At 33.4% G+C, this 23,896-nt stretch overlaps 1 protein-coding gene across 2 annotated transcripts in view; it reads right to left on the bottom strand.

The window, feature by feature from the left end:
* VPS50 (VPS50 subunit of EARP/GARPII complex) overlaps positions 1-23,896 on the bottom strand; it is a 125,195-nt gene that overhangs the window by 34,624 nt on the left and 66,675 nt on the right. For both annotated transcript variants that reach the window (XM_030932465.1, XM_010353153.2), the window contains 7 exons: positions 22,063-22,154; positions 19,854-19,948; positions 19,438-19,536; positions 13,187-13,277; positions 10,711-10,887; positions 7,725-7,843; positions 5,399-5,505 (listed from right to left, as the gene is read on the bottom strand). In XM_030932465.1, coding sequence (XP_030788325.1) covers positions 5,399-5,505; positions 7,725-7,843; positions 10,711-10,887; positions 13,187-13,277; positions 19,438-19,536; positions 19,854-19,948; positions 22,063-22,154 — 780 coding nt within the window. The remainder of the gene's footprint in view (positions 1-5,398; positions 5,506-7,724; positions 7,844-10,710; positions 10,888-13,186; positions 13,278-19,437; positions 19,537-19,853; positions 19,949-22,062; positions 22,155-23,896) is intronic.

Here is a 23,896-nt window from a genome sequence, read left to right as displayed (position 1 = left end):
TATGTAACTACCTATAGACTATTTCTACTTAAACGTCCCAGAGGTACCTCTATATGTCCAAAGTCTACCCTATCATCAGCTCTGCAAACTTGGTCTTCCTCTCATCTTCCCTTTTTCATTTCTGGCATTATCACTAGTTAATCACACAATCCTAAAATTTGAGTGATCGCTCATCACTGATTCACCGATTCTGTCTGTTGTATTTCTAAAATCTCTCTAATCTGCCCTTCTCTCTATTACAACGGCCACTGCCATCCATATCCAGGCTTATGTCCTCATCATCCCTTGCCTGGGAGACTTCAACAGTCTGCCATCCAGTCTTTGACCTTCTCCAGTTTCCCCTTAGCTAAAGTCAATCCCTTATTTACACTTTTTTAAAAACAACAGATCTGCTGGGGTCTCTCTCCTGTTAGAAATCCCTTAAGGCGCTTATGTCCAAGCTGCATAGGACAGTCTATGAGGCCTTCTGATAATTGGTTCTTGCCCATCTTTCTTGTCACATCTCCTCTGCTTCTGCCTCTGCCCCTATCATGTTTCTTACATTCCAGCAAACTAGACTACTGGGGTCTCTGAATATACCATGTCTTGCACATGTTCTTTCTGTCCAAAATGCCTTTACCAACTTCTTCATCTATGAGAACTTATTCATCTTTCAAACTCAATTAGGGTGTCAGCCCCCACAGTGAGTCAGTCCTTTCACTTCCTACCCAAAAAGGAAAATTAATCATCATTCTTTCTCTCGCCTCTTTTCTGTTTATTTACGCTTATAACAACACAGTGTAAATTTTTTTATTTGTATGCTATTTCCCTCATTGGGCTCCTTAAGTAGAAAGACTATGGTTTCTTCATGACTGTATCTCCAACAGCTAGCCGGAAACAAAGTAGTGACTCAAAAAAACAAAAAATCTGTTGGACTAAAACTGATGAATGCAATATACATGGCAAAAAAGGAACTGATTTCCTTAATGTTGAAATTAAAACCTATAATTTCCTTATTATATAAAAATGAGCAGTGGATATAACTAGTTTGCAAGTAAATAGAAATGTCTTTTAAGCATATGAAAAGATGCTTCAATTCACTTATAATTAAACACATTTTTGAATGAGATGCCATTTTTAACCTATCAGACTAGCAAGTACCCAAAGCTGGAGGATATACAGTGTTGCTGAGACTAAGAAAAGAGCTACCCTCAAATACTGTTGATGAATGAGTAAACTAACAGAACTGTGTTAGTAAGCTCATTAGTAACCTCACTGGTAAATTGAGAATGTCCATCAAAACTGGAAATGTATATACTCTTTGATCCAGCTAGAGGAAGTATTTATAGGAATTTGTTCTAGAGCTCCACCTGTATAGGGACAAAGACATTTCTTCAAGGATAACTTGCTGTGGCAGTTTGTAGTATGAAATGACGTAACCTATATGTTGAAAAGTAGAAGACGTATAAATTGTGGCACTTATAATATTACAACTATACAATAGGAAAAAAGAATGAAATCCACACATACTAAGATAGGTAATACATTAAGGCATTTTAAGTGTAACCTTAAGATATTTTAAGTAAAAAAGCCAGATAAAAACAGTATAGTGTAATCCAATTTTCGAAACAAAACAACAACAACAACAAAAAAAAAAAAAAAAAATAGGAGAGAGGAGATATACATATTAAATATATTTGTACTAACACTAATATTTCCAGAAGAAAACAGGAGAAACTGAGTCGTTCTGCCTGGGGAAGGAGACTTGCAGCTCAGGGGCTCTGCTTATATCTTGGAGTATTTTAATTTTTAACCATTTTCATGCATTACCTTTCCATTTAAAATGCTCAATGATAAAGAGTATGCCAGCAAACTGAACTGCTGGGAAACTTCAACAGTCTGTCATCTAGTATTTTACCTTCCCCCAAGGAAAAGAATGTATATTACACCTAAAAGAATATATATTACACCTAAATATCCCTTAGATGCACATATCCTATTTTCATTTTAAATACTGATGCATGTGCTAGGGTATATTTTTTCTAGCTACTAAAGTGGTAATTTTGCTGTTGTCGGCAGTTGTTATAAGTGTGGACTTCGGTAATCTAGCTCCTGCTCCTCAGACCTATCACACCTGCTCAAGTGAGAGCTGCTTCCAGGAGAGAAAACCGTGAATACCAAGGCTATTTCACTGATGAGACACATTTCCTAAAATTTCTCTTTCTCTGTCTGCAAGAAACCATCAGGCTGACAGAATTTTCTCTTTATATAATACAAGCAAGTCTTCTGATCAGTCCTCTCCACTAGTGCAAAGTCTCCCTGAGCCTTTCTAATAAATTTAGTAACCACGTAGGGTAAGGAAGCCCCATTAACACTCTTTTGTTTACTCTCTGCTAATTATCTGCCAAGTAAATACTACTTGAAAGGGACATTTTAAATATGCCTTTAATATTCTAATATGTGTTTCCCAAATACTCAATAATTAGTTCCTTCATCTTCTCAAGCACCAAAAATTAATCTGTCTTATTTACACAACCATACTTCTCCCTTTGTAGGAAGAGGCATGACTTTTGCCAGTTTATAATCTTCAGGCACTTCTATGCAATAACAACAGTGGATGGAATAGTGCATTTACTAGTCACAGACCTCTGAGACAGTGGCTTCGTTAAAGCTCGTTTTGTATATATCTAAAAACTGAAGATAAAAACATCCCAGGGAGAGAGAAAATGATAGGAATAAAAGTCTACTGGGGATCCCAACTGAGGTGATAATGGCAGCACCTAATCCCAGTCCTAAATGAAAAGATATAAAAGTTAAATTGTCATACTCGGCATTGTTTCCTAATTGCAAGTCCAGTAAAAGATATGGTAGTGTAGGAAGTTGAAATTGCAATAGTCAAATTCTCTTCACAGAGCAAGGCTTTATTCAGGACTGTGCCATACTTTAAAGGCTCTTGAATGTGGCTTTTCTCAGTTCCTATAAACCCACTGTTCAAAAGCAAGGCCCACTATGCTGATCAGCAATCTTCATATAAGAATTTGTTACTATCGTCTGAATTCAGCACCAGGAGCATATTTCTACCATTATTATAAAGGTCTGTATCTTTTTCACAGATAATAAGGATAGTGGAATACATTGTTTCCTGAATTCCCTTATGCCTACCAAGAAGTTAAGCACTGTATTTGATGTCTGCATTAAATATGATATGATAAAGCATGATGTGCCCACTCCTCAACTTTGCCTTAGCCTTGTATTTTATTTTATTTGATTATTATGAAAACATGCCTTCAGAGTAAACAGCAACATGACTACCTCCAGCCCCTTTTGAACTAGGTAAGGTAAAAAATATAAACAACTGTTTAGATGTGTTTGATTATATTATTTTTTCCAATTTCCCATAAGGGCATGATACAGCCCTGCCCACTTCCCTTGACTTGCGGTGCTTCCTGTGGCAGAAGCATACTTCTCCCTCCCTTTGCCAAGCCTGACTTGCTTTGGCCATGACATGTCAGAGGAAGTCAAGGGTGACACATGGAAGCAGAAGCTTCAGGAGTCATAACATAGTTTGTTCTTGCTCTTCTTCCCATGTTCCAGATTGGTTGGTACTATTCTTTCAGCCTACATCTTAGAATGAAGAGACACACGGAGCAGAGCTACATATAATCAGGAGACAATGCGTATCACGAGAGAAAAATAAAACTTTGTGGTTGAAAGTCATTGATGCACCAAGAGTGGCTTGTTACTTCAACATAATCTAGCAAAAGCTGACTACATCTCAAGTGATGTGCTCAGACACTGAAAACTGCTGAGTCTAGAAGGCTAAGGAGGATGACAATTATTCTGAAATGTCTAAATTTCTATCAGTGAGGACAAGATAAAGGAACCAAGCCCATGAAGCCTGAAAAATGGATTGTGGGGTGGTCGGTATGAGAAAAGGAAGGACAGGACAACTACCACTATATATCTGAAAAGTGATCACATGGAAGAATAGAAGAAATAGAAGATAAAAGAAATAGAAGAACAGAATAAAGAGAAATAGAAAAAAAAATTTTTTTAAGTATGAACTTATTCTTCTTGCTTCTAAGGGCAGAACTCTTAGACCAAAAGGACAGACCAAAAGCTAGAATCACGGAGAGACAGGTTTTGGTTTACCTTAGGGAAGAGACTTCTACTAATGAGATCAGTCTAATGATAGAATGAGTAGTCTTGCAAACCACTATGTTTCCAATGACTGGGAGTCACGAAACAGAAGCTAGACAGCCACCACATATTAGAGACATTACAGAAAGACAACCGACTTCATGGGAACTTACACCAATGACCTCTCAGCACTCTTCCAATTCTGATTCTACAAATTCTAGAGAGTTATTTCTGACACTATGTTCAGTCAGTTCTCTTGGAAGAAGAAGAAAAGCTTAGTTCCCTGGCAATAATTAGTCACAGAATAGCTTTTTAGAATCTATCCTTTTTTCTGAGCATCATGAAAATGTATACCTTTCTTTTCTTCTCAGTTCAGTAACATTTTTTGCTCTTTCTAGAGAAACCGTGACTCCTAAAAAGCATTCTATACATTTTATCCTATTCATTAATTACATTTAATAATTATCTTAAAGAACACGGACTATTTCAACAGAGCTAAGATTAATCAAACTAGGCAATAGATAAATACCATCTCCACAGATAGAGATTTTTATGGAAAACCACTAAAATTCCTGATTGGAATAATGAAGGTTAATATGAGAAGACATCTCTATAACTTATTTGTCAAATAGATAGACTTATTAGTGAGATAGAAAGGCTAAAAGCATACAAGATGTTGAAATACTGACACTAACAAAAAATCCACATCATCCTCAAACCTGAATATTTAAAATGTCATTTCTTCATATTGTTTCCCTTCTACAAAATCATCAATAAATGTCTTATCTGTAATAAGAACACTATTTCCTATAATCTGAACATTTAGCTTGTAAATCCCTTGAGTCTGAAAATGCCAGAAAGTCACTATTCACTCTGCCTGACAGAAGATTGCAAAGATCTATGAAACAACAAAGTAAAAAACTAAATGTGAAATAATAAATGTGAAACTGGTACTATCTTATCTTGCATGTACCTCTAACCTACCGAGAGAATTCCTCATCACATTTCAATTAACTGAAATATTTTAGAAAAATTGGAAGATACAAAGACTTAATAAACAGGTAACTTAAAAAGAGAAACTGGCATTACTATTAGTATTATAGTATTTGGAACATTTAAAATGAGAAGCATTGACATATGATAACCTTAAATCCCTTATTGCAGAGAGCACCGGAGTATACCAGACAACGAAAACCACAAGTAAAAGTCATTCAGTAACAAACTCATTTAACTGTTATAATGTTTCTTTTTCTTTGTTTTTAAAGGTGTAGCTACTTACCAACAAGTCTTATTACATTCAACGTTGTATTTGTTAAGATAGGGGCATTCACTTTATTTAGACTGTAATCTGATTTCTTCCTGCTTTTTAGAGTTTCCCGAGAAACACTTTATATGGAAAAACAAAACAGAGTTGCTAGAGTTGTCAAGTAATAAACCAATAAGTTACTCAGATTAGTCCATAGCCTTTATTAACTAATTATTTAATGAAAATCATACTATGCATTAGGTAAAGATATAGAGATTAACATCTTATCCTTATAAAATTTACAATCCACAAGTAAGGGAAATAAGTTAAAGCAAAAAAAAAAAAGTACCATAATGCATTTCTTCGATTATAAAACATTATCAACCACTAAAAAAGCTAATCACGTTAAAAAACAAATTTTCCAGGATAATTACATATCTAGGTGCAGATGTACTATGTTTCTTGATTTCAGAAACTTATAAACATGAAAAAATACCCTCCTGAGAATCTGAATTAAGTAGAGAATATTGGTGACAGTATTTGGGGTTAAGGGGCAGCATTAAGTTAGGTTCAAAAGAAAAGTAAAAGTTATATGGTCAGCACAGAAAAAAGGGCCAGCATAAAACAGGGTTATAGATAAGAGAGAACAGCGTGCTCAGAAAAGTACAAGGAGTTCACCACATTCGCAAGTAGAAGAACTGAACAGAGGGGAAAGTAACAAGAAAGGAGGCAAGTAAAGGCCGGATATCCCTGAAAGCAATCAAACCTGAGGGATATGAACCTTATCTTGAATACAGTGGTGAGTCACTAAAAGCTAACCAGAAAAACAGCAAGATTAAATTTGTAACTATGAAAAAAAAAAAAAAAACCCTAAATTTAGATCTAAGAGTTGCTTGGAATGGGGCAAGCCTAGAGACAAGAATCCAAGGTAAAGGAGTTGATTTAATAATCTGGCTCAGAGATAATTTTGGCATAAACTAGAATGGTAGTGGTGAAATGCCAGAAAAATTGGTCAATTCAAGAGACACAAGTTAGAATTGATAATAACTCTTAATTTATTGGCTTCAGTCACTAATTCGTTCAATTCAAACTTCTTAGGGGTAAGAAGTTTAGGGGGCTGCAGTAACCCTACCAAAAATGGAGGTATATACACATGGCAGACACTATCTCACTTGTACATTTCAATTCAAATAGACCTTTCCTTTTGGCCAAAATATGCCCAAAACATATCTAATAAAGAATTCCAACAAAATAGTTCTATTTAGTTCACAGTAGATCATACTGACACTTAATATCATACATATGCAAAAACCAATAGAACAAATTTTTTCAATTAAAATAGCTACAACTACGTGAATTGCTCACTTTTGAAAACAGTATTATTTCAGTTGGGATTTCAAGTTAAACAGTATTAAATAGGTAGCTTGGCGTTAAACGATAAGAGTATACTTATCGTTAAGAATCTATCATTAAGAAAAAAAGTACATTTATAGTCACTAAACATATGACAGTCACGAAATCAAGTCATTTCAACATTCTAGAATCAGGCCCATTTAACTGGCAAAAGGTAAGAAAAAATTCTGTTATAATTATCCTAGTTTTGAAGAGGTCAGCTTATCATAAAACAAAACTCAACCACTAATAGGACACCTTGGTAGAAAGTTCAATAGTGAACAAAAATGACACAGGGGAAATAAGTGGTGATTTTCTGTGTTTACAAGATTGAAGCAAGAACTCCACATACAAAACAAATGACCATTTTCTCCTTGAGGTTTTTTATTTATCTATGTAAATCACATAAATGGCCACCAAAGGCAGGATTGATTTTATAAATCTAAAAGCTTTTTCCTCTGCAAAAACTAATATCTTTGATTATGCCCAATATTTTCAACAATAATTTTACCAGATTTTAAAAAATGACTAACTTTGTGATGCCATAAAAAAGGAATTAGAATCTTGCTACAAAAAGCAATGTCAAACACACTACATAACTCAAAGGAAAGCTAAATTAAAACTAGCCATTTAAGAATTTTTAAATGGCTAAATCAATTTCTTTTTGACACATTAACAATCCAGTTCATAGTTAAATGAACTGATTTGTGAGATGCTGGCAAAGGTTTCGCTAGGCAGAACTTTTCATATAACTATTTTATTTTTCATTAAATCCAGTTATGAAATGTTAGGAGGAAAAACACATTTTAAGCCTTCCAGGAATCATTTAAAACATACTAACTTCTGTCAGGTGACATAATTAAGTACCAAAAAAAAAAAATTTTGTTTCTTCTTAACCTTAAAAGAAATCCTATACTTAAGAGCACAAGATAAAATGCTAAATACCACACAATTTAAGAACAATCACCTTTTCACAGGAACATCTCCTGTCTGCTCATCCACATAGTCTCGTTTGAGTTCCTCAGGAACATCACTGTCACTGTCATACTCTTGATAGGCACTCTTTTCTTGTTCATCAGATTCATACTGAAGAAAACACAGGATATTAAAAAATGAGTATAAAGGGCCTCTCTTCGTGGGGTGTCTCAACACAGTGAAAGTACTCAATTTTATAAGAAACAGCTAAATACAAGAAAATCCGTAGTTTAGCTTTAATGTTGTCACCAAGAATCTGATTATTCTTCCATTGTCTTCATCATTCTACCTTAATCAGCACAAAAGAAAAATATTACACCTATAAAAGCTTGAAAATGCGCAACAAAATAAAATCACCATAAACCAAAACCTAACAAACATTCCACTAGGCCTAAAAAGAGAAGAGTACACATAAGCACTTTTTTTTTTTTTTTTTACTTAAAGTCTCTCAGAAGTTTCACCATACTTATTTCCAATTTGCTAATAAAATTCATTAAAAAGAGGTTCCGTATCCAATTCTGGCACTCTGGAAGTATTACTTCAGCTTAATAAATATGCACAACACACATGCTGATGTTTTAATTCACTATAAGACTTAATTTCAAGGGCAGCTTAGAAAATTAAGCTTAGAACACAGTGACCTGCTGAGAATGAGGACAAAAATGGTGGATGTACTCTTGAGAGGAAGAATGTCTTCCTAACATTTTCATCATCTTTATGGCACCATGGCCCAATGCCAGCACGGGAAAGGACAGTGGAATTCATGCACAGTAAAGGAAGCAGTGACAGCACTTTCATCATTATCATCATCATCATCATCTATTAATGTTATAGATTAATATGATTAAATAATGGCTAATATTAGTATGATTAAATAATAGCTAACAATGAGTTTTTAACCAAGTATTATGCTAAGTTCTTTCATGAATTATCTCATTTAATTGTACAGACACTTCTATGAGAAAGTTTTATCTCCACATGACAGTTGAGAAAACCAGTATGATAACAACATGGAAATAATTTAGTGCCCTAATTCAACAACTATTTTTTGAGAGTCTGTTAATAAAAAGCACTATGAAAGGTCGTATTTAGATGTGGACCCTGATTCTCAAGGACATAAGTTGCACCTGGGAAGATTAGATCACACATTAATAACTGCAAACAAGCCTTACAGGTACTCCTTTATATTTATACACAATGTGATCCTGATGCTATGGAGAAAGGTATTCTACACAAACTAGGATGTCCTGATTACAACAACAGAGTTTTGTGACCACATCGTATCATAGATACCCATTATTTGAGGATTCAGTGTTCGCAAATTTGCCTGCTCACTGAAATTTATTTGTAACCCTAAAGTCAACACTTCCGATATTTCTGGAGTCATTCATAAATGTGCAGAACAGTGAAAAGTTTGAGCCATCCAACATGCATGTTCCCAGCTGAATACAAAGCATGCTCTGTCTTCTTGCTTAGGCTCTCATACTATAAACAAATTTCCTTTTCATGACCTATTTAGTGCCAAGTGCTTTGTATTTTTGTGCTTTTTGTTGGTGATTTAACTGTTTAGAATGCCACCACAAGTGTAGCCCTGAAGTGCTGTCTAGTGTTTCCAAGTACAAGAAGGCTGTGATGTGCCTTAGAAACAAAATATGTGTGTCTGATAAGCTTCATTTAGGCAAGAGTTATGGCGTTGTTGACTATGAATTCAGATTATGTACTGATGGGCTGATAAATATGTTGTAACCAGAGGCTTATAGGAACCTAATCTTATATTTGCTCTGGGAGTAATGGTTGAGTATTTGCTAAATCAGTATTCACAGCAACTTTATAGAACACACTGCTGCAAATAATGGGAATCAAATGCTATGTAAGTTTTAGTTAGTGAATCACTTTTATAGAGAGATATATTATTCCAAAATAATTGGAATGACTTTAAATTCCTCTCAGTTTAGTCAATTTCACAGAGGCAAAATGTCACAAAGAATCACTGAATCATAATTTTAAATATGGCTTACTATGAAACAATTTAAACTTCATGAATTTCATCTTCACCAAATGAAAAATAAATCCTAAAACTAACATAAAATATAAAGACAAATCCTTCAACATATTTTTGTCACATCTGAATGGTTTTCACTTTAGCTTCATCAATCAAAAATAAAAATCATATTGGGTCATTATGGGAATTATGAAGATCAGAAGAAACCATCAAATAACTTATGAAGTCAAGTAAAATACTATGAAAATACCATGCAGGTAGCTGTGAAGCAAGCATTCCTCTCACTGTAAATATGGAGAAACTGAGGGTCACAAAGTTAAAATAATTTGCCAACGACCACACAGCTGATAAATAATAAAGATGGTATTCATTATTTGCCTTCAAATCCTTTACACTAATTCATACTACATCTAGTTGATATTGATTTTGAGGTCCTAAAAAGTGTTGTTAAAATATTGTACTTCTAAATCTCAAAAAAAAATCCCTGCCAGGCAATTAAGCAAGACATTACCACTTTCTCTTAGATAAAGGGACATAGAACAAAAGGAATCTGTGACCCATAAAGAGAAAAAGGGTAGATGATATCCATTCCCTCACTCATCTCACAATATATCACATCATATTCACATAATATATCACATAAATATTCAGTGAAGAAATTACACTACTATTTGATTAGCAACCTGATAAGAACATCATGTAATAAGAACATAAAGCAAACAAAAAGGGAAAATTTACTATTCAAGAGGACAAGGTCAACAAAGCATATTGTAAAGTCATTACCTATAAATGCAATATCATAGATACATTAAGTATATAGGTAGGCAGGGTGGTAGTAAATGGATACATAAATGGGTAGTAAATGGATATCTTCTTTAATAATAATTCATAGCCAATGTAGTAAATTGCCTTGCTCATTGAGTAGAACAGTTTTAAACTAAAAAAATCTCACTTATGTTTCACATACACCACATACCCCATTAGAAGCTAAGACATCTTCTGTTTCTTCATCTTTGTGGTTGGCCTGAATTTCAAATGGATTCCCACCACTACAGTACTGCTCAAACAAGGTCACTGTTTTTGAAGAAGTTGAGACTGGCTGCTTACTAGGTGAAACTGATGGGGAGCGAGACTGTTCCATGAATTTAAATTCCTAGATGTTAAAAAAGGAGCCAGATACCTTTTAGCAACAATAAAATTCTAATACATAAACTGAATCCCTCAATATAAATGTAGAGTTAGCAGAAAAACAACATCTTGATCTTCAAGTTATTGACTTTTAAATCTTTCAAGTTATCTAAAAGTACACACTTAGAAATACATGTCTAAAGGTTTTCCTAAAGACGACTCAGTGAATGATATCACTTAAAACAGTATCATCTGCATCAAACTACTTTCGGCTTCCTTTAAGAAACTGCAGAGATTATTTTTTAAAATAGCTTAAGAAATCTGAATGATGTCTTCTTTTAACAGAACAGCAAAAATCCTAATCAATAAAGTCATTTATGAAAACTAATTGTTAAAGTAGAACACTATGCTTTTTCATATGTTGGCACCACTTAAGATATTCTATACAAATACATCAGAAACAAAGTATGAAGTGTATACGTGTTACATTGATGCCTACAAACTTTCATTTACTTTTCTCTATATACCAAGAAACAGACAACACGAACATATATGCCAAAGTCATAAGATGTGTCCTCTACTCCTAGCAAAGCTAAAGAGTTGTAAGACCTAGTCTAAATCATGCATTAACCACATGAGGAAACTGAGGCAGTTTGAAGGGATTCAGTGCAAAGTTCAACCTCACACAGCTAATTACAGGAAAAGCGGGAATAATCTCTAAAGTTCCTTTGAATTACAAAAATCTTGATTTAATGATTTATCACAAAATTTAACAAATATTTCTTTTCTCTAAACAAAATAATCCCAATATTTAAATCCCAAATATAAATTTCAATGATATTCTTGAAAGGTATTCTTAAAATTCTTGAAAGGTACATTGACTTGTTGTATTAAATAATATATGTGTTTATTTTCCTTTTACATTTCAACTATACATTTAATCATATACATTAATAATGCCTAAGAATCATGCCATTATTTTTATAATTCTAAACAAGGAGTGAATATACATCAACGAGACTAATTTTTAGAAAATCCAATCCACAGGAATGCATGTCAGGTGAACACTAAGTTGTGAATAGTTTTCAAGGTAACTACTTTAAAGGAGATAATGTTCACCTAGATGGGAATGCTTCAACATGCCTTTTTTAAAAAACATGTCTTACAATTATACTAAGTGTGATAATGTCACAACACACACACACAGTCTGATGGTTAAAAAGGAGTTCAAATAAAATTATTTAATAGATATTCTAAAATGGACGTTAAACTTAGAATTCTAAATAATGTTAAGGAATTACCTTAAATCTTTGAGAATTCGTAAATCCTATGTTAATTTAATGTTAATGGTTATGTTAATACTAATTAACATTAACATTAATTCTGCTGTCTTTAAAGCATTTAATAATCACTATGTTCCAGTGTTTTCAATATTTCTATAATAGAAAAACAATATAATGAAACTGGATAAGAAGCTATTGTACAATATGAGCATAAAGACAATCAATCCCTATCAAAAAAAACTTCTAATTATGTATTCTGTACATTTATCCAGAGTAAGAAAATTGCTTTCTAGAAAGCTATTCCTTCCAAAGGCAAAAACTAAAGACCCCGTACTTTCTGAACAAGAATCTAACTATACGCACTGCATTTTGACACTTGGTATTTGCAGAACACAATCTTTCACACAGGAATATTTATCTACAATGTGTTTCAACCAAGGGAAAAATCAAACGAATTAAATATTTTTTTGCAGACTGCTTATTCTGTAAGTATTTGAGGAACTGATTAACTAATACAAATTAGTTAAGAGTATTTTTTATAAGTGCCTCTTTTATATCTGAGGCATTTTTTCATTACAGGCAAATTTAAGAATTGCAGCACAAATTAAGAACCTACTAGTCCCTTTAAGAAATGAAAAAATTCTATAAATATAATTATTTGTATTATATTTGTATATGTATTAAACTATGCCAAAATATAGCTAATTAATTATTTGCAAAATTTAAATACCGCAGTCAGCCCTTTTCGGAATTCAAAACAAACAAAAAATATCACTTTAACTGTAACTCTTTTTAGGCAAAAGAGATTTCCTGAAGTATGTAAACTGAATTTTATAAAAGAAGACTGATTTTTCACAACCATAAAAGGGTCATTCCTGTAAAAGAGGCTGGCTACTAATGACTTTCAAGGAAGGAAGATAAGAAACTGCTCCTTAATTTATTTTATAAATGTTTTCATATATTTGCGGACTTTTTTTGCAAAGGAAAAGGGTAAAAAAGATGACTAAATGACAGATTTCTTTGTTCTTAAGAAACACTTACATGAAGTTGCAAGATGCTGAAATTTGACTTAACAGGACAAAGTTCCCAAGTCTCATTCTCTAAGAACATTCTCAGTTCATCAAGCCGTGTTCTTAAAAAAAGAAAATGAACACTCCAAAAAGTGAGAAAAGTACACTGCACACAAGAATTGAGGAAATAATGTACAATACAAATAATTATAGGATTAATGTCATGATCATAATCAACTTTGAGAACCCACTGGGATTAATACAGTAGACAGAAATGTTTACTTTTGTTAGTTAGTATCTTATCATCCTTGACAGAAAAACTATCTCAAATGCTACTAAACTAAATATTTTTACTATATTGCAAAAGTAATGCATAGGAAATGACAATTTTATTAGGGGACTAAATTAAAAGCTTGTCTCCAACTCACATAAATATCCTTAGCTGATCATATATCGATGCTAAAACATAAAGAAAAATTTACAGATTATATGAGATCATAAATACTAACACGTTGCATTAAACAGCACAGATCTGAGCCATACCTAGTAAAGCCACAATAGCAAGATAATTATCACTTTCTGAAAACATTTAGCTCAGTGCCTGTCTCTACAAAGCATTTACAAATTACGTGAGCAGGTAAGACACATATATATTTGACATTCCACTAATCACTTATGCCATACTGATCTCTTCTTTCTTTAATGCTATTGTTCTTGCTGTCTATCCTGAGTAATCAGCACATGATATAGGCAGCCCCAGAAAAACAAACTTTATTTTCAGTTGAAAAAAGGGCCAGTGCCTGCCCTGTTCTTCCTCTTTCTACCACAAGTTGTTAGTATCACGCTAAAAATGAAATCTAGATTTTTTTAAATCCACAGATTCAAAATAAAGAGACAATAAATACATGAATCTGTAAAAATCAGGAATTGCTCCAAATACTAAAGTTAACAGACAAGGACTTTAAAACAATTATTATAAGTTAAATAAAATAGAAAAAAATGTATAAAATTGATAGAAAAGAGAATTTCAAATAACTGCAATAAGAAAAACAAAGAATCAAATAGACATTCAGGAACTGCAAAATACACTTCCAATTAAAAACTGGATAAGTAAAACAGCAGTCTAGGGGTGGCTGAAGACGGCATTCATGAACTCAAAGATCAATAGAAAATATCTAAACTGAAGCAAAAATTTGAAAAAAAAAAAGGAAGAAACAAAAGATCATAAGAGATATGTGAGATAGTCAAAACATTTATTATGCAGGCAATTGGATGGAAAGGACAGAGAATAAACAAAAGCAATATTTGAAGACATAATGGCCAAGAATTCCCAAAGGTGATTGTGCTCATAGCTCATACCACATACAAAAATTACCTCAAGTGGATCACAGTCCTAAGGTAAGAACTAAACGTACAAAACTTGACAACTCAACGATAAAAAACAACCCAATTCAAAATGGATGGAAGCTTTGAACAAACATTTCTGTAAAGAAGATATACAAAAGGCCAATGAGCACCTTAAAAGCTGCTAAACATCATTAGTTACCAGGGAAATGCAAACCCAAAACATAATAAGATACCACTTCATGCCTACTAGGACAGCCATAATCAGAGACAGAAAACAACCGGTGGTGACAAGGTTTTGGAGACATTGGAACCCTCATACAGTATTAGTAGGAACGTAAAATGTATCATGACTTTGGAAAAAAGTGTGATTCAGTTCCTCAAAATGTTAAACAGAGAGAGTTACCACAGGACCCAGTAATTCTACTCTATATTAGTTTCCTGTGGCTGCTGTAACAAATTACCACAAACTAGGTGACTTAAACAAGCAGAAATTTATTCTCTCACAGTTCTAGAGGCCAGAGCCTGAAAATCAGTATCAGTGGGTTGAAATCAAGGTGTTAGCAGAGCTCCACTCTCTGGAGGCCCTAGGGGATAATCTGCTTCCTGTCTCTTCCAGACAGGTTTGTGGTATTTATTACACAGTAATTTAAAACTAATACAATGATAAAAGGTACAACCCAGATTGAAGAAGCACATTCAACCCTAGGCATAAAAAATGTATGCAAAATAACATATGAAGTAAAAGTATAAGACAAAACACCAAAAAGGTAACAGAAGGTAAATGCAGTTACAAAGTTGGTTCCTGCATTATTCTGGAAGTATACCACCTAAGGTAGACTACAGTAGAACATAAGTGCATATTGAAATGTTGGTGGTAACCATTACAAGAATGTATTTTTTTTTTTTCGACTCAGAGTCTCACTCTGTCGCCCAGGCTGGAGTGCAGTGGTGTGATCTTGGCTCACTGCAACCTCTGCCGCACAGATTCACATGATTCTCCTGCCTCGGCCTCCGGAGTAGCTGGGATTACAGGCACCTGCCACCATGCCCAGCTAATTTTTTTGTATTTCTAGTACAGACCGAGTTTCACCATCTTGGCCAGGCTGGTCTTGAACTCTTGACCTCGTGATCCATTCGCCTTGGCCTTCCAAAGTGCTGGGATTACAGGCGTGAGCCACTGCGCCCGGCCCCTAATGTTCTTTCAAAATCTTGTCTGACAATTGTTATGCTTTCATATAACTTTTTCCATTTACATTTAATGTATTTATTGACATAATTATTAATAGGTTTAAACCCATCATATTGCTGTTTGATATATAAAAATGTTAAATATTTTAAAGAAATTTTCTCTTTCTGCATTTTTTGGATCGATCATATATATTTTTACTTTTTATACTATATATATTTTTCTCAACTAGTAAAACAACATCAACAACAACAAAACGAGACCAAACTTGATAAGCTGTTAACAAAGGGCACACTTTAAATATGAGAACATAATTAGAAAGAAAGTTAAAATTACACAAAAACACAATTTCTCAAAATCATGAACTGGCATAGAATTTTTATCAAAATTATTTTCTCCATCTATTAAAATAATAACTATGATATTTTCCTGTATTCTGTCAATTGGTAAATTAAATTTCTTAATTTATTTAATGTTTAGCCAACTCACGCTCTCCTATAATAAATCCTACCTGTTCACAGCATATTAACCTTTTTAGGTATCACTGAATTAAATTTGTCAATATTTTGTTTAGGATGTTGCATCTATGTTCTTATGAGATACTAGTCTGTCATTTTCCTTTTATAATGTCCTCTTGTTATGCTTTGGTATAAATGCTATGCTGGCCTCATAAAATAAGTTATAAAACATTCCCTCTTTCTCTATTTTATGAAAGAGTTGTGTTGGTATTGTTTTCTCCTTTAAGGTTTGGTAGAATTTACCAGAGACATCAGCAGGCCTGGAGATTTCTTTATGGAAATGTTTTGAAGCCCAGATATAATTTCTTCAAAAGACATGGGACTATTCATATTTTCTATATTTTGTTTTGTGAGCTCGTTAAGTTGGCTTTATAAGGAATTTGTTTATTTCATCTACTTTGTTGTATATTCTTCTAAAAAGATAGGTGACTTCTCTCTTCTAACACCAGTCAATGCAACTTTAGGATCCTTGAAAACATTTTATAAGCTTTGATTACTAGAGTAATTACAAAATAAAATGTACTTATTAAACAGAATATTTTGACAACTATACATTGCTCTATAATTTTTATGTCATTAATGTTTAAATTAGCATATTTATGCTTTTAGAAATTCTCCAACATCTGACAGAACAGTGTTCTTTGGGTGTATATAAACTTAGTATCTGAATATTTAAAAAAATGGGGGGAAATAAAACTTATACTTTTGAGAAGTAGAAGCAATAATAGAGGCTGTGTTCCCTCATGTGTTCATACAGTTTTATCCTAGAAAAAGGTAGTGGAATGCAAACTTTTATACGACTACCACAACTAACATTAATACATTTCATAAGTAGATGCTCCACCAAAAAGAAACTGCTCCTATTTTTGTCTTTTTATTATCCCTGTAACTTCAAACCAATAGCTTAAATGGACTCAAAGTCAGAATAAGTTGGTTCAAGAATTTCTTCATCCTCAAGAGCTCTATTTGGCAGGAGAGGACCATGAAACAAACTGTATGCACATTTAAACACTTCTATTAGCAAAATAAGAAAACACTTCATCTATATTTCACCATGTTCCATACAGTTTTTCAGTATTTATTTAGTATGATTGGCAAAGGGAATATTAAATTGGGATTTTGCAGATTTAGATTCATCACTGGCTAATGTAATGACTTTAGTCAATTCAATGTATGGACACTAGTAACATTTCTAAAGTTCCTGTCAAGTTTACCTTGTTTTGTAAAGAAATAAATGTACCTTAGAACACGTTGATGGTTTGCACCAACTTTACGAAATGACTTCCATCGTAATTTTCCCGATGCAACTGTCAGAGCAAAAATGACTACAGACCGGATAGAAACTAGACTACCTTAAACTTCTGTTTAAATACTAGGGAAAAAGAAGAATACTAAGTAATAATTAAATCTTTGCTGTTTAACCTGCCCCAATTTTTACAATATACAATACTGCAAGAAAACAGGTCAAGATGTCTAGGCAACACTTATGGAGACCTTTTAATCTGGCCACTTCATTTTACAATTCATAGAATCACAGGCCAGAGAGGTTAAATGATTTGCCAATATCAGACAGTTGGTAAGCAGCAAAAAATGGGACAAGAACCCAAGTCTACTATTACTCAACCCAGCTTTACTTCTAATAGTATAGCACAGCCACATCAATGAGAAATAAGTCTCACAAATGTTTCTAAGAGAAGTTCTTTAAAATGTTGAGTGTTTGGGGAAGATTTAAGTGATTCATTTCTGTATTCTCTAATTTCATTAATATGAACTCTGAGGAATTTCCATCATGGTCAAAATGACCCTAGCTAGTTGCTACAGATGACAGACACCTTTTGATAATAAGTAAAACAGAATGCAGAATGGAAGCCACTAAATAAATCAGTGTTTTTATATTGTACACACATCCTAGATGCTAGGAACACCAAAAGTGATCCCAGTTGTCATGTTGGATATGAAGCAATCTCTGGGAAGAGAGACATTTGGTGTGCCTTCATACTGCAAGGAAAGTGAGGCTTCTGGCTCCTCTGTGCTTCCATTTTATTTCCCTATCCATGATTAACAGGCCCCTCCCCCTTCTATACAGGAATGTTTATAGCGCCAGCCTTTTCATTTAGTCAGGGCTTAAGTTTTAGCAGACAAGGAAGTCATAAATAAAGGCAGTGTTAGGGTTTCCTGTTGGTCCCTTCCCACTGTTTCCCTGAGGTTTATTCAATTAAGTTTTTAAAAATGTTTAAACACTCTCAGTTGTGAAACTCACAGGCTTTGCTTTGGTATAGTTCAACTTAAATCTTTTTCAAACAATTTACTTGTTTACAATTAACACGGACAACTTGTATTCAAATATATTTAATAATTAATCAGTGGTTGGGTGTTCAGTCATCTCTCTTTTGACACGGCATATATCACTGTGAGCAGGTGTTGACTATGAACAAGGAGCAAAAGCAGAATTTCAAATCATGACTCTCTCTGGCACCAAACAACAAGGAAATCAAAACCTAAATTCAATTGTAAAAACTAAAAGTTCAGAATAAAAAGTAACATGAAACTCAACTCAAAGGACAAAATACATGTAAGGGATACAACTTGGGGTCTAGCTTATATCAAGAAAAATCTAATGTTAGCTCTCCCTTCCTTCAATTTACTGCTGCTGTAAGCATATAATCACACCGCTATTATGAACATTCTTTCCCACCTTCCTCCTCTACCCAAATCATTCCTAGTCACTCTTTTAAATATTAGCAGTGATTGTTTTGCAAAGCAATGAAGTATACAAATTTGGCTTTATAGTGAAATTCTGAATATCACATCCTCTCCTGTAGAAGCCTTCTTACTTCCAAAAGATAGATACTCTCAAGCACCCCCTCACTGAGCACTGCCTCTACTGATTTAACTTCCTTATAAGCACACGCATATGTATGCAGATACGGAACAGCAGCCAAATTCTTTCTGTGAACCTTGATCTAATAATCATGTTTTACTCATAAAGAAATCAGTTCAATATTTTAAGCCCCTCAAGACAAAGAATATTTTAAAATGTACAATGAATATGTAATGAGAACATTTCATCATGTTTTGGTTAAAAAAATCCTTAGCCATCTTAAAAAAGCTACAACACATTCAAATTCAAAAGTAATTGTTTAAAATCAATTAATGCTACAAGATTAAGTATTAGACAAAAGTATTCTCATTACCTAAATAAGTCCATTCATATTTTATTAGAGTTCTTACCTATGGTAATTCTTGAAATAATTGACACTTTGTTTTCTAATAGATTCCTGTAAAACTTCAGACTTGCTACCACAAAATTCTTCTCCAACTTGCATCAACCTAGTTGGATAAAAAGGTTTCAGTAAATTTCAGCAACATCCTTACAGAGAAAAAGAAGTGCGGGTTCTCTTTCTTCAAAGACTAAAAAAAATCACTAAAATTTGGATATGTGAAAAAATTATAAAGATCACAAATTCATAAAGGTTTACAAACATCCAAAGAGCAGAAATATTTAAATACACTCACAAACTTAGCAGCAAAAATTATTTTCATTTCCATAAAGAAGTTATAGATGAGAGCTCACTAGTTCATGATTTCTTTGATTATCATGGTTGAATCACTCAAACTAAAGAATAAGACAAGATCTTAAACACTACCTGCTGATTATGTCCAAAACAAAGATGAAATCATCATATTTGAATATAGACAAATCGGTTCCAAGCAAGTAGGTTTTTACTTTTAGCTGAACATCCTGTAAGAAAAAGAAAAAAAAATCAAGCAAACTCAAAATATAGAAAATAAGTTATCAGAACCGTTTACTCTATAGTTCCAGATTAAAATGAGACAGGAATATATTCCAAATTTGTTAATGAATATCTATTTAGGCCAATAGCCAACATCCTTAAGGGAGATATAATAGAGACAATCCCATTTCCTATATCAGAAATGCCATCAGGTTGCCAAACTGAATGGAAACTAGCTACATAAAGTGTCAAGTCAGTATTTCCAAGTACATTGAATTACCAGAAATTCTATCATAGATTTTAAAATTTTAACTAAGTACAATTAAAGCCTACTGGGAGACTAAGTCAGAAACAAATCATATCTGACCCTGGGTGTATATTCAATAACTATTAAGATTTTCCTTTCTTTTTATGCATTAATATTCAGAAAAAAGTCAGCCTAAATCCACAATGATACATTAAATATTTATTTAATTTTAATAAATGTTTAATATGGTTATATGAGTTTAATATAGTCAAATGAGAAAAATATATGTCAAATCTCTTACAACCACCACATAAATTTCAAATACTAAAGTACAAAATCAAATAGTATATCAATACAAAATTATCAAAAATAGAAGAGCACTAAATTATAAATACTGATTCATGAAGAAATTTACATTTTCAAAATAAATTTTCCTAAACAATTTTTTTCAAAACACATTCTATAAAAGATTGTCAAGCTGGGCATTGTGGCTCACGCCTATAATCCCAGCACTTTGGGAGGCCAAGGCAGGAATATCACTTGGGCCCAGGAGTTCAAGTCCAGTCTGGGGCAACATAACAAGACCCCATGTCCACAAATAATAATTTAAGAAAATTAGTCATGGTGGTGCATGTCTGTCCCAGCTACTCAGGAGGCTGAGGCAGAAAGATCCCCTGAGCGCAAGAGGTCGAGGCTACACTAGGCCATGATTCTGCCACCACACTCCAGCCTGGGTGACAACATGAGACCCTGCCTCAAAAAATAATAAATAAATAAATATAAAGAAAAAAAAGATGGTCAAAATAAAGATAAGCCTCATTAGAAAAATCAAAAATACATTTTAAAAGACCATAACATGGCCAAAGGGTCTATAGTCTTCCAGGGTTCAAAGAAGTCCAAAAAGAGTAAGTTATCTTAAAGAAATTACACTGTGATCTAAGAAGTAACAAATTATCTGATTATAACAACTGAGCTACTAAATTGCAAAGAAAAACTTAATAAGATACTGCTATGGACTGAATGTTTGTGTCTACCCAAAATTCCTATACTGAAATTCTAACCTCCAAGGTGATAATATATTAGAAAGTGGGGACTTTGTGAGGTGATTAAATCAAGAAGGTAGAGCCATCATTAATGGCATTAGTTCCCCTACAGAAGGGACCCCAGAGGGCTCCCTCATCCCTTCCACTATTTGAGGATATAGCAAGACAATGTCTATGAACTAGGAAGCAGCCCCTTCCAACAACGCTGGTACCCTGCTCTCTTGACTTCCAGCCTTTAGAATTCTGAGAAATAAACTTTTGTGTTTATAAACGATCCAGTATAGAATATTTTGTTATAGGAGCCCAAATGGGCTAAAACCAGATATATTCAGCCAATAAGCATGTAAGATTCCCTCAAGGCACGAAGATCACTGACTGAGAAAAAAAAACAAATTGTTCATTCTGAGCTATAATCTGACCTAAGTATGCTACCTAGTTACTCCTTTTCTAAAATTAACAGAAAAAAAAAATTAAGAAAATATAGAAAAATGAAATAAAAATAAACAGAACATCTCACTGAGAAAACATACATTTCTTTACGATAGTGGAAATTCTCTAGGCCTTTAAAACAAAAAACGTCCTCAAGGCATATATGAATATTTCCAATGGAGATTTTCAAATTAAAAGTCTTTTTTTTTTCCTGCCACTTAAGTGCATATACAATCATCAAATACATTACAGAAATTAAATGATAGCCTAATTCCAAACAGAAACATATGATTAAATCTGCAAAGAACACACATATAGAAAACTTAAAAATGAATTTCTAAAACAACTTTGACGTGACATTTATATTGCTTCTGCGAAAAAAATAATATTAAAAAAACCAAACCTGCCATATTCGTGTAAGTCCATGTTCTAATTTCTTTTTTATGTAGCCACGATCAAAATTAGTTTCTTCAGTACCTATCATATTACTCCCTTCTGAAAATAAAAGACATAAATATTTTTAGATTTAATCCAATTTGTATTTGTTTCCCAAATATTTTCTATTTGGCTTCTCATACATTGTAAGTCTATGTAAGATACAGAAAATATGTTTGATATTTATACAATCAAAACAACGTCAAACAATAGGTATTAGAAGTAAATCCATTTGGTAAGATAAATAAACTTAGACTATGAAATGCTAACTATACCTAAGACCACTGAGATCATATGTGACTGAGGCTGGGATTCTACCTGAGTCAGTGTGGGCCCAAAGACCAGGTTCTTAATACTGCCTACTGCAAGACCATGTAAAAGGCTGTGAGAAGGGCATTACAGGACCAATTAACCAAATTATCAATTAACATGCATGCTAAGAGGGCAGTCTACATTAACAGCTCAGGCAGAGGTGATAATGCATATATTTTATATTTTTCATGATGAATAATAGTTTTATCCACTCTAGATAAATAATTTAACAAGGTCTAGTTTAATAGGTAAGATCAGTGATCTGCCTCCAATCTCCCCCTAAAGACAACTGAAAAATACACATACACATTTATATTAAAAAGACGAAGCTTTTGTGTGAATATCCTGTGCAGAACACCTAAGCAAGTATGTTATCATCTTGTCTCAGGTTGGGAAGGTGTCCACTGATAACTAGTAAAAGGTCCTTGGAAATGCCAGGCCTCAGATACATAGATACATGACTAGTTTGCCTCTGAGCACTCCTAAAACATAAGCCTTATTATTACACGCATGGTATGGCTGTTAGGGATCCAGCAGCCTAAAGCAGTGCACCTGAACTACAGCTTTAGAGCTTTATCTTAGAATATTAAAGTATTAGGTTACCAAACAATATCAAATATTATCATTAAAGAGATACAGCAGATAAAGTCTAGAGTCCTCTTCAGTTTTATGAAGTTCCATGAAGAGTAATTTTCAATTTACTAATTTCTACAATTTTATTCCTGAATATAATATGATTAATTTCAGGTGAACAAATAACATTTTACAGTCCTAGATACTACCAGCTGACTGCTTGAGCACTTGATAGTGCCATAAAACATACATATTAGGGTGAAGAAATTTTAGCAAAGAGGGTTGAGTAATAAGCATCAAATAGAGTTTTAAGTTTGACTCAGTACTCCAGTGAATGTAAACTATCGGCCTAAAGCAAAAAGCAAGCTTTACCATGATGAATAAATAGATAACATTCACCTAAATTCTGATATCTAAAATATGTCTTAATTCTATTCCAAACTTTTTCTTTGGTTTCTCCTTGAATAATGTACTAGAAAAGCAAATATGTCTTAACAGGCTCCAGGTATTTCACTATTATTATATTATCTCTTGATCCATTTCCTTTCATCATATTAACCACCACCAATGTAAGTACCTTACATGCTGTCCAAACTCTACAATGACCCTGCAGGGTACATGTGTTACTACTCTTTAAGTGTTTGGTTTGGTTTTGCTTTGCTTTTTAACTGATCATTTTTAGGAGCAAACTGAAGAGTGGAAAAAATAAGCAGTGTCTTCAAGTTCTCACCTTTGGTAAACGGAAGTGAAAACTTGAAGCCAGGGCTCTCAGATTGCAGAGCCCATGGTCCCAGAGGTAGTACAGGGTAAGAGTATAAGGTTTGGGTAAAAATAGTCTGACCTGGAATCCTGGCTATGTGTCCATCCTTCTCTCTGCCTTCTCCTCTTTCTCTCCCTTCCTTTACTCTCCCCAATAA

The sequence above is a fragment of the Rhinopithecus roxellana genome, chromosome 6 (assembly GCF_007565055.1).
Source record: "Rhinopithecus roxellana isolate Shanxi Qingling chromosome 6, ASM756505v1, whole genome shotgun sequence".
NCBI classification, from domain to species: Eukaryota; Metazoa; Chordata; class Mammalia; order Primates; family Cercopithecidae; genus Rhinopithecus; species Rhinopithecus roxellana.
The sequence above is the reverse complement of the archived record's forward strand: the minus strand, read 5'-3'. Positions and strand labels throughout refer to the sequence as shown.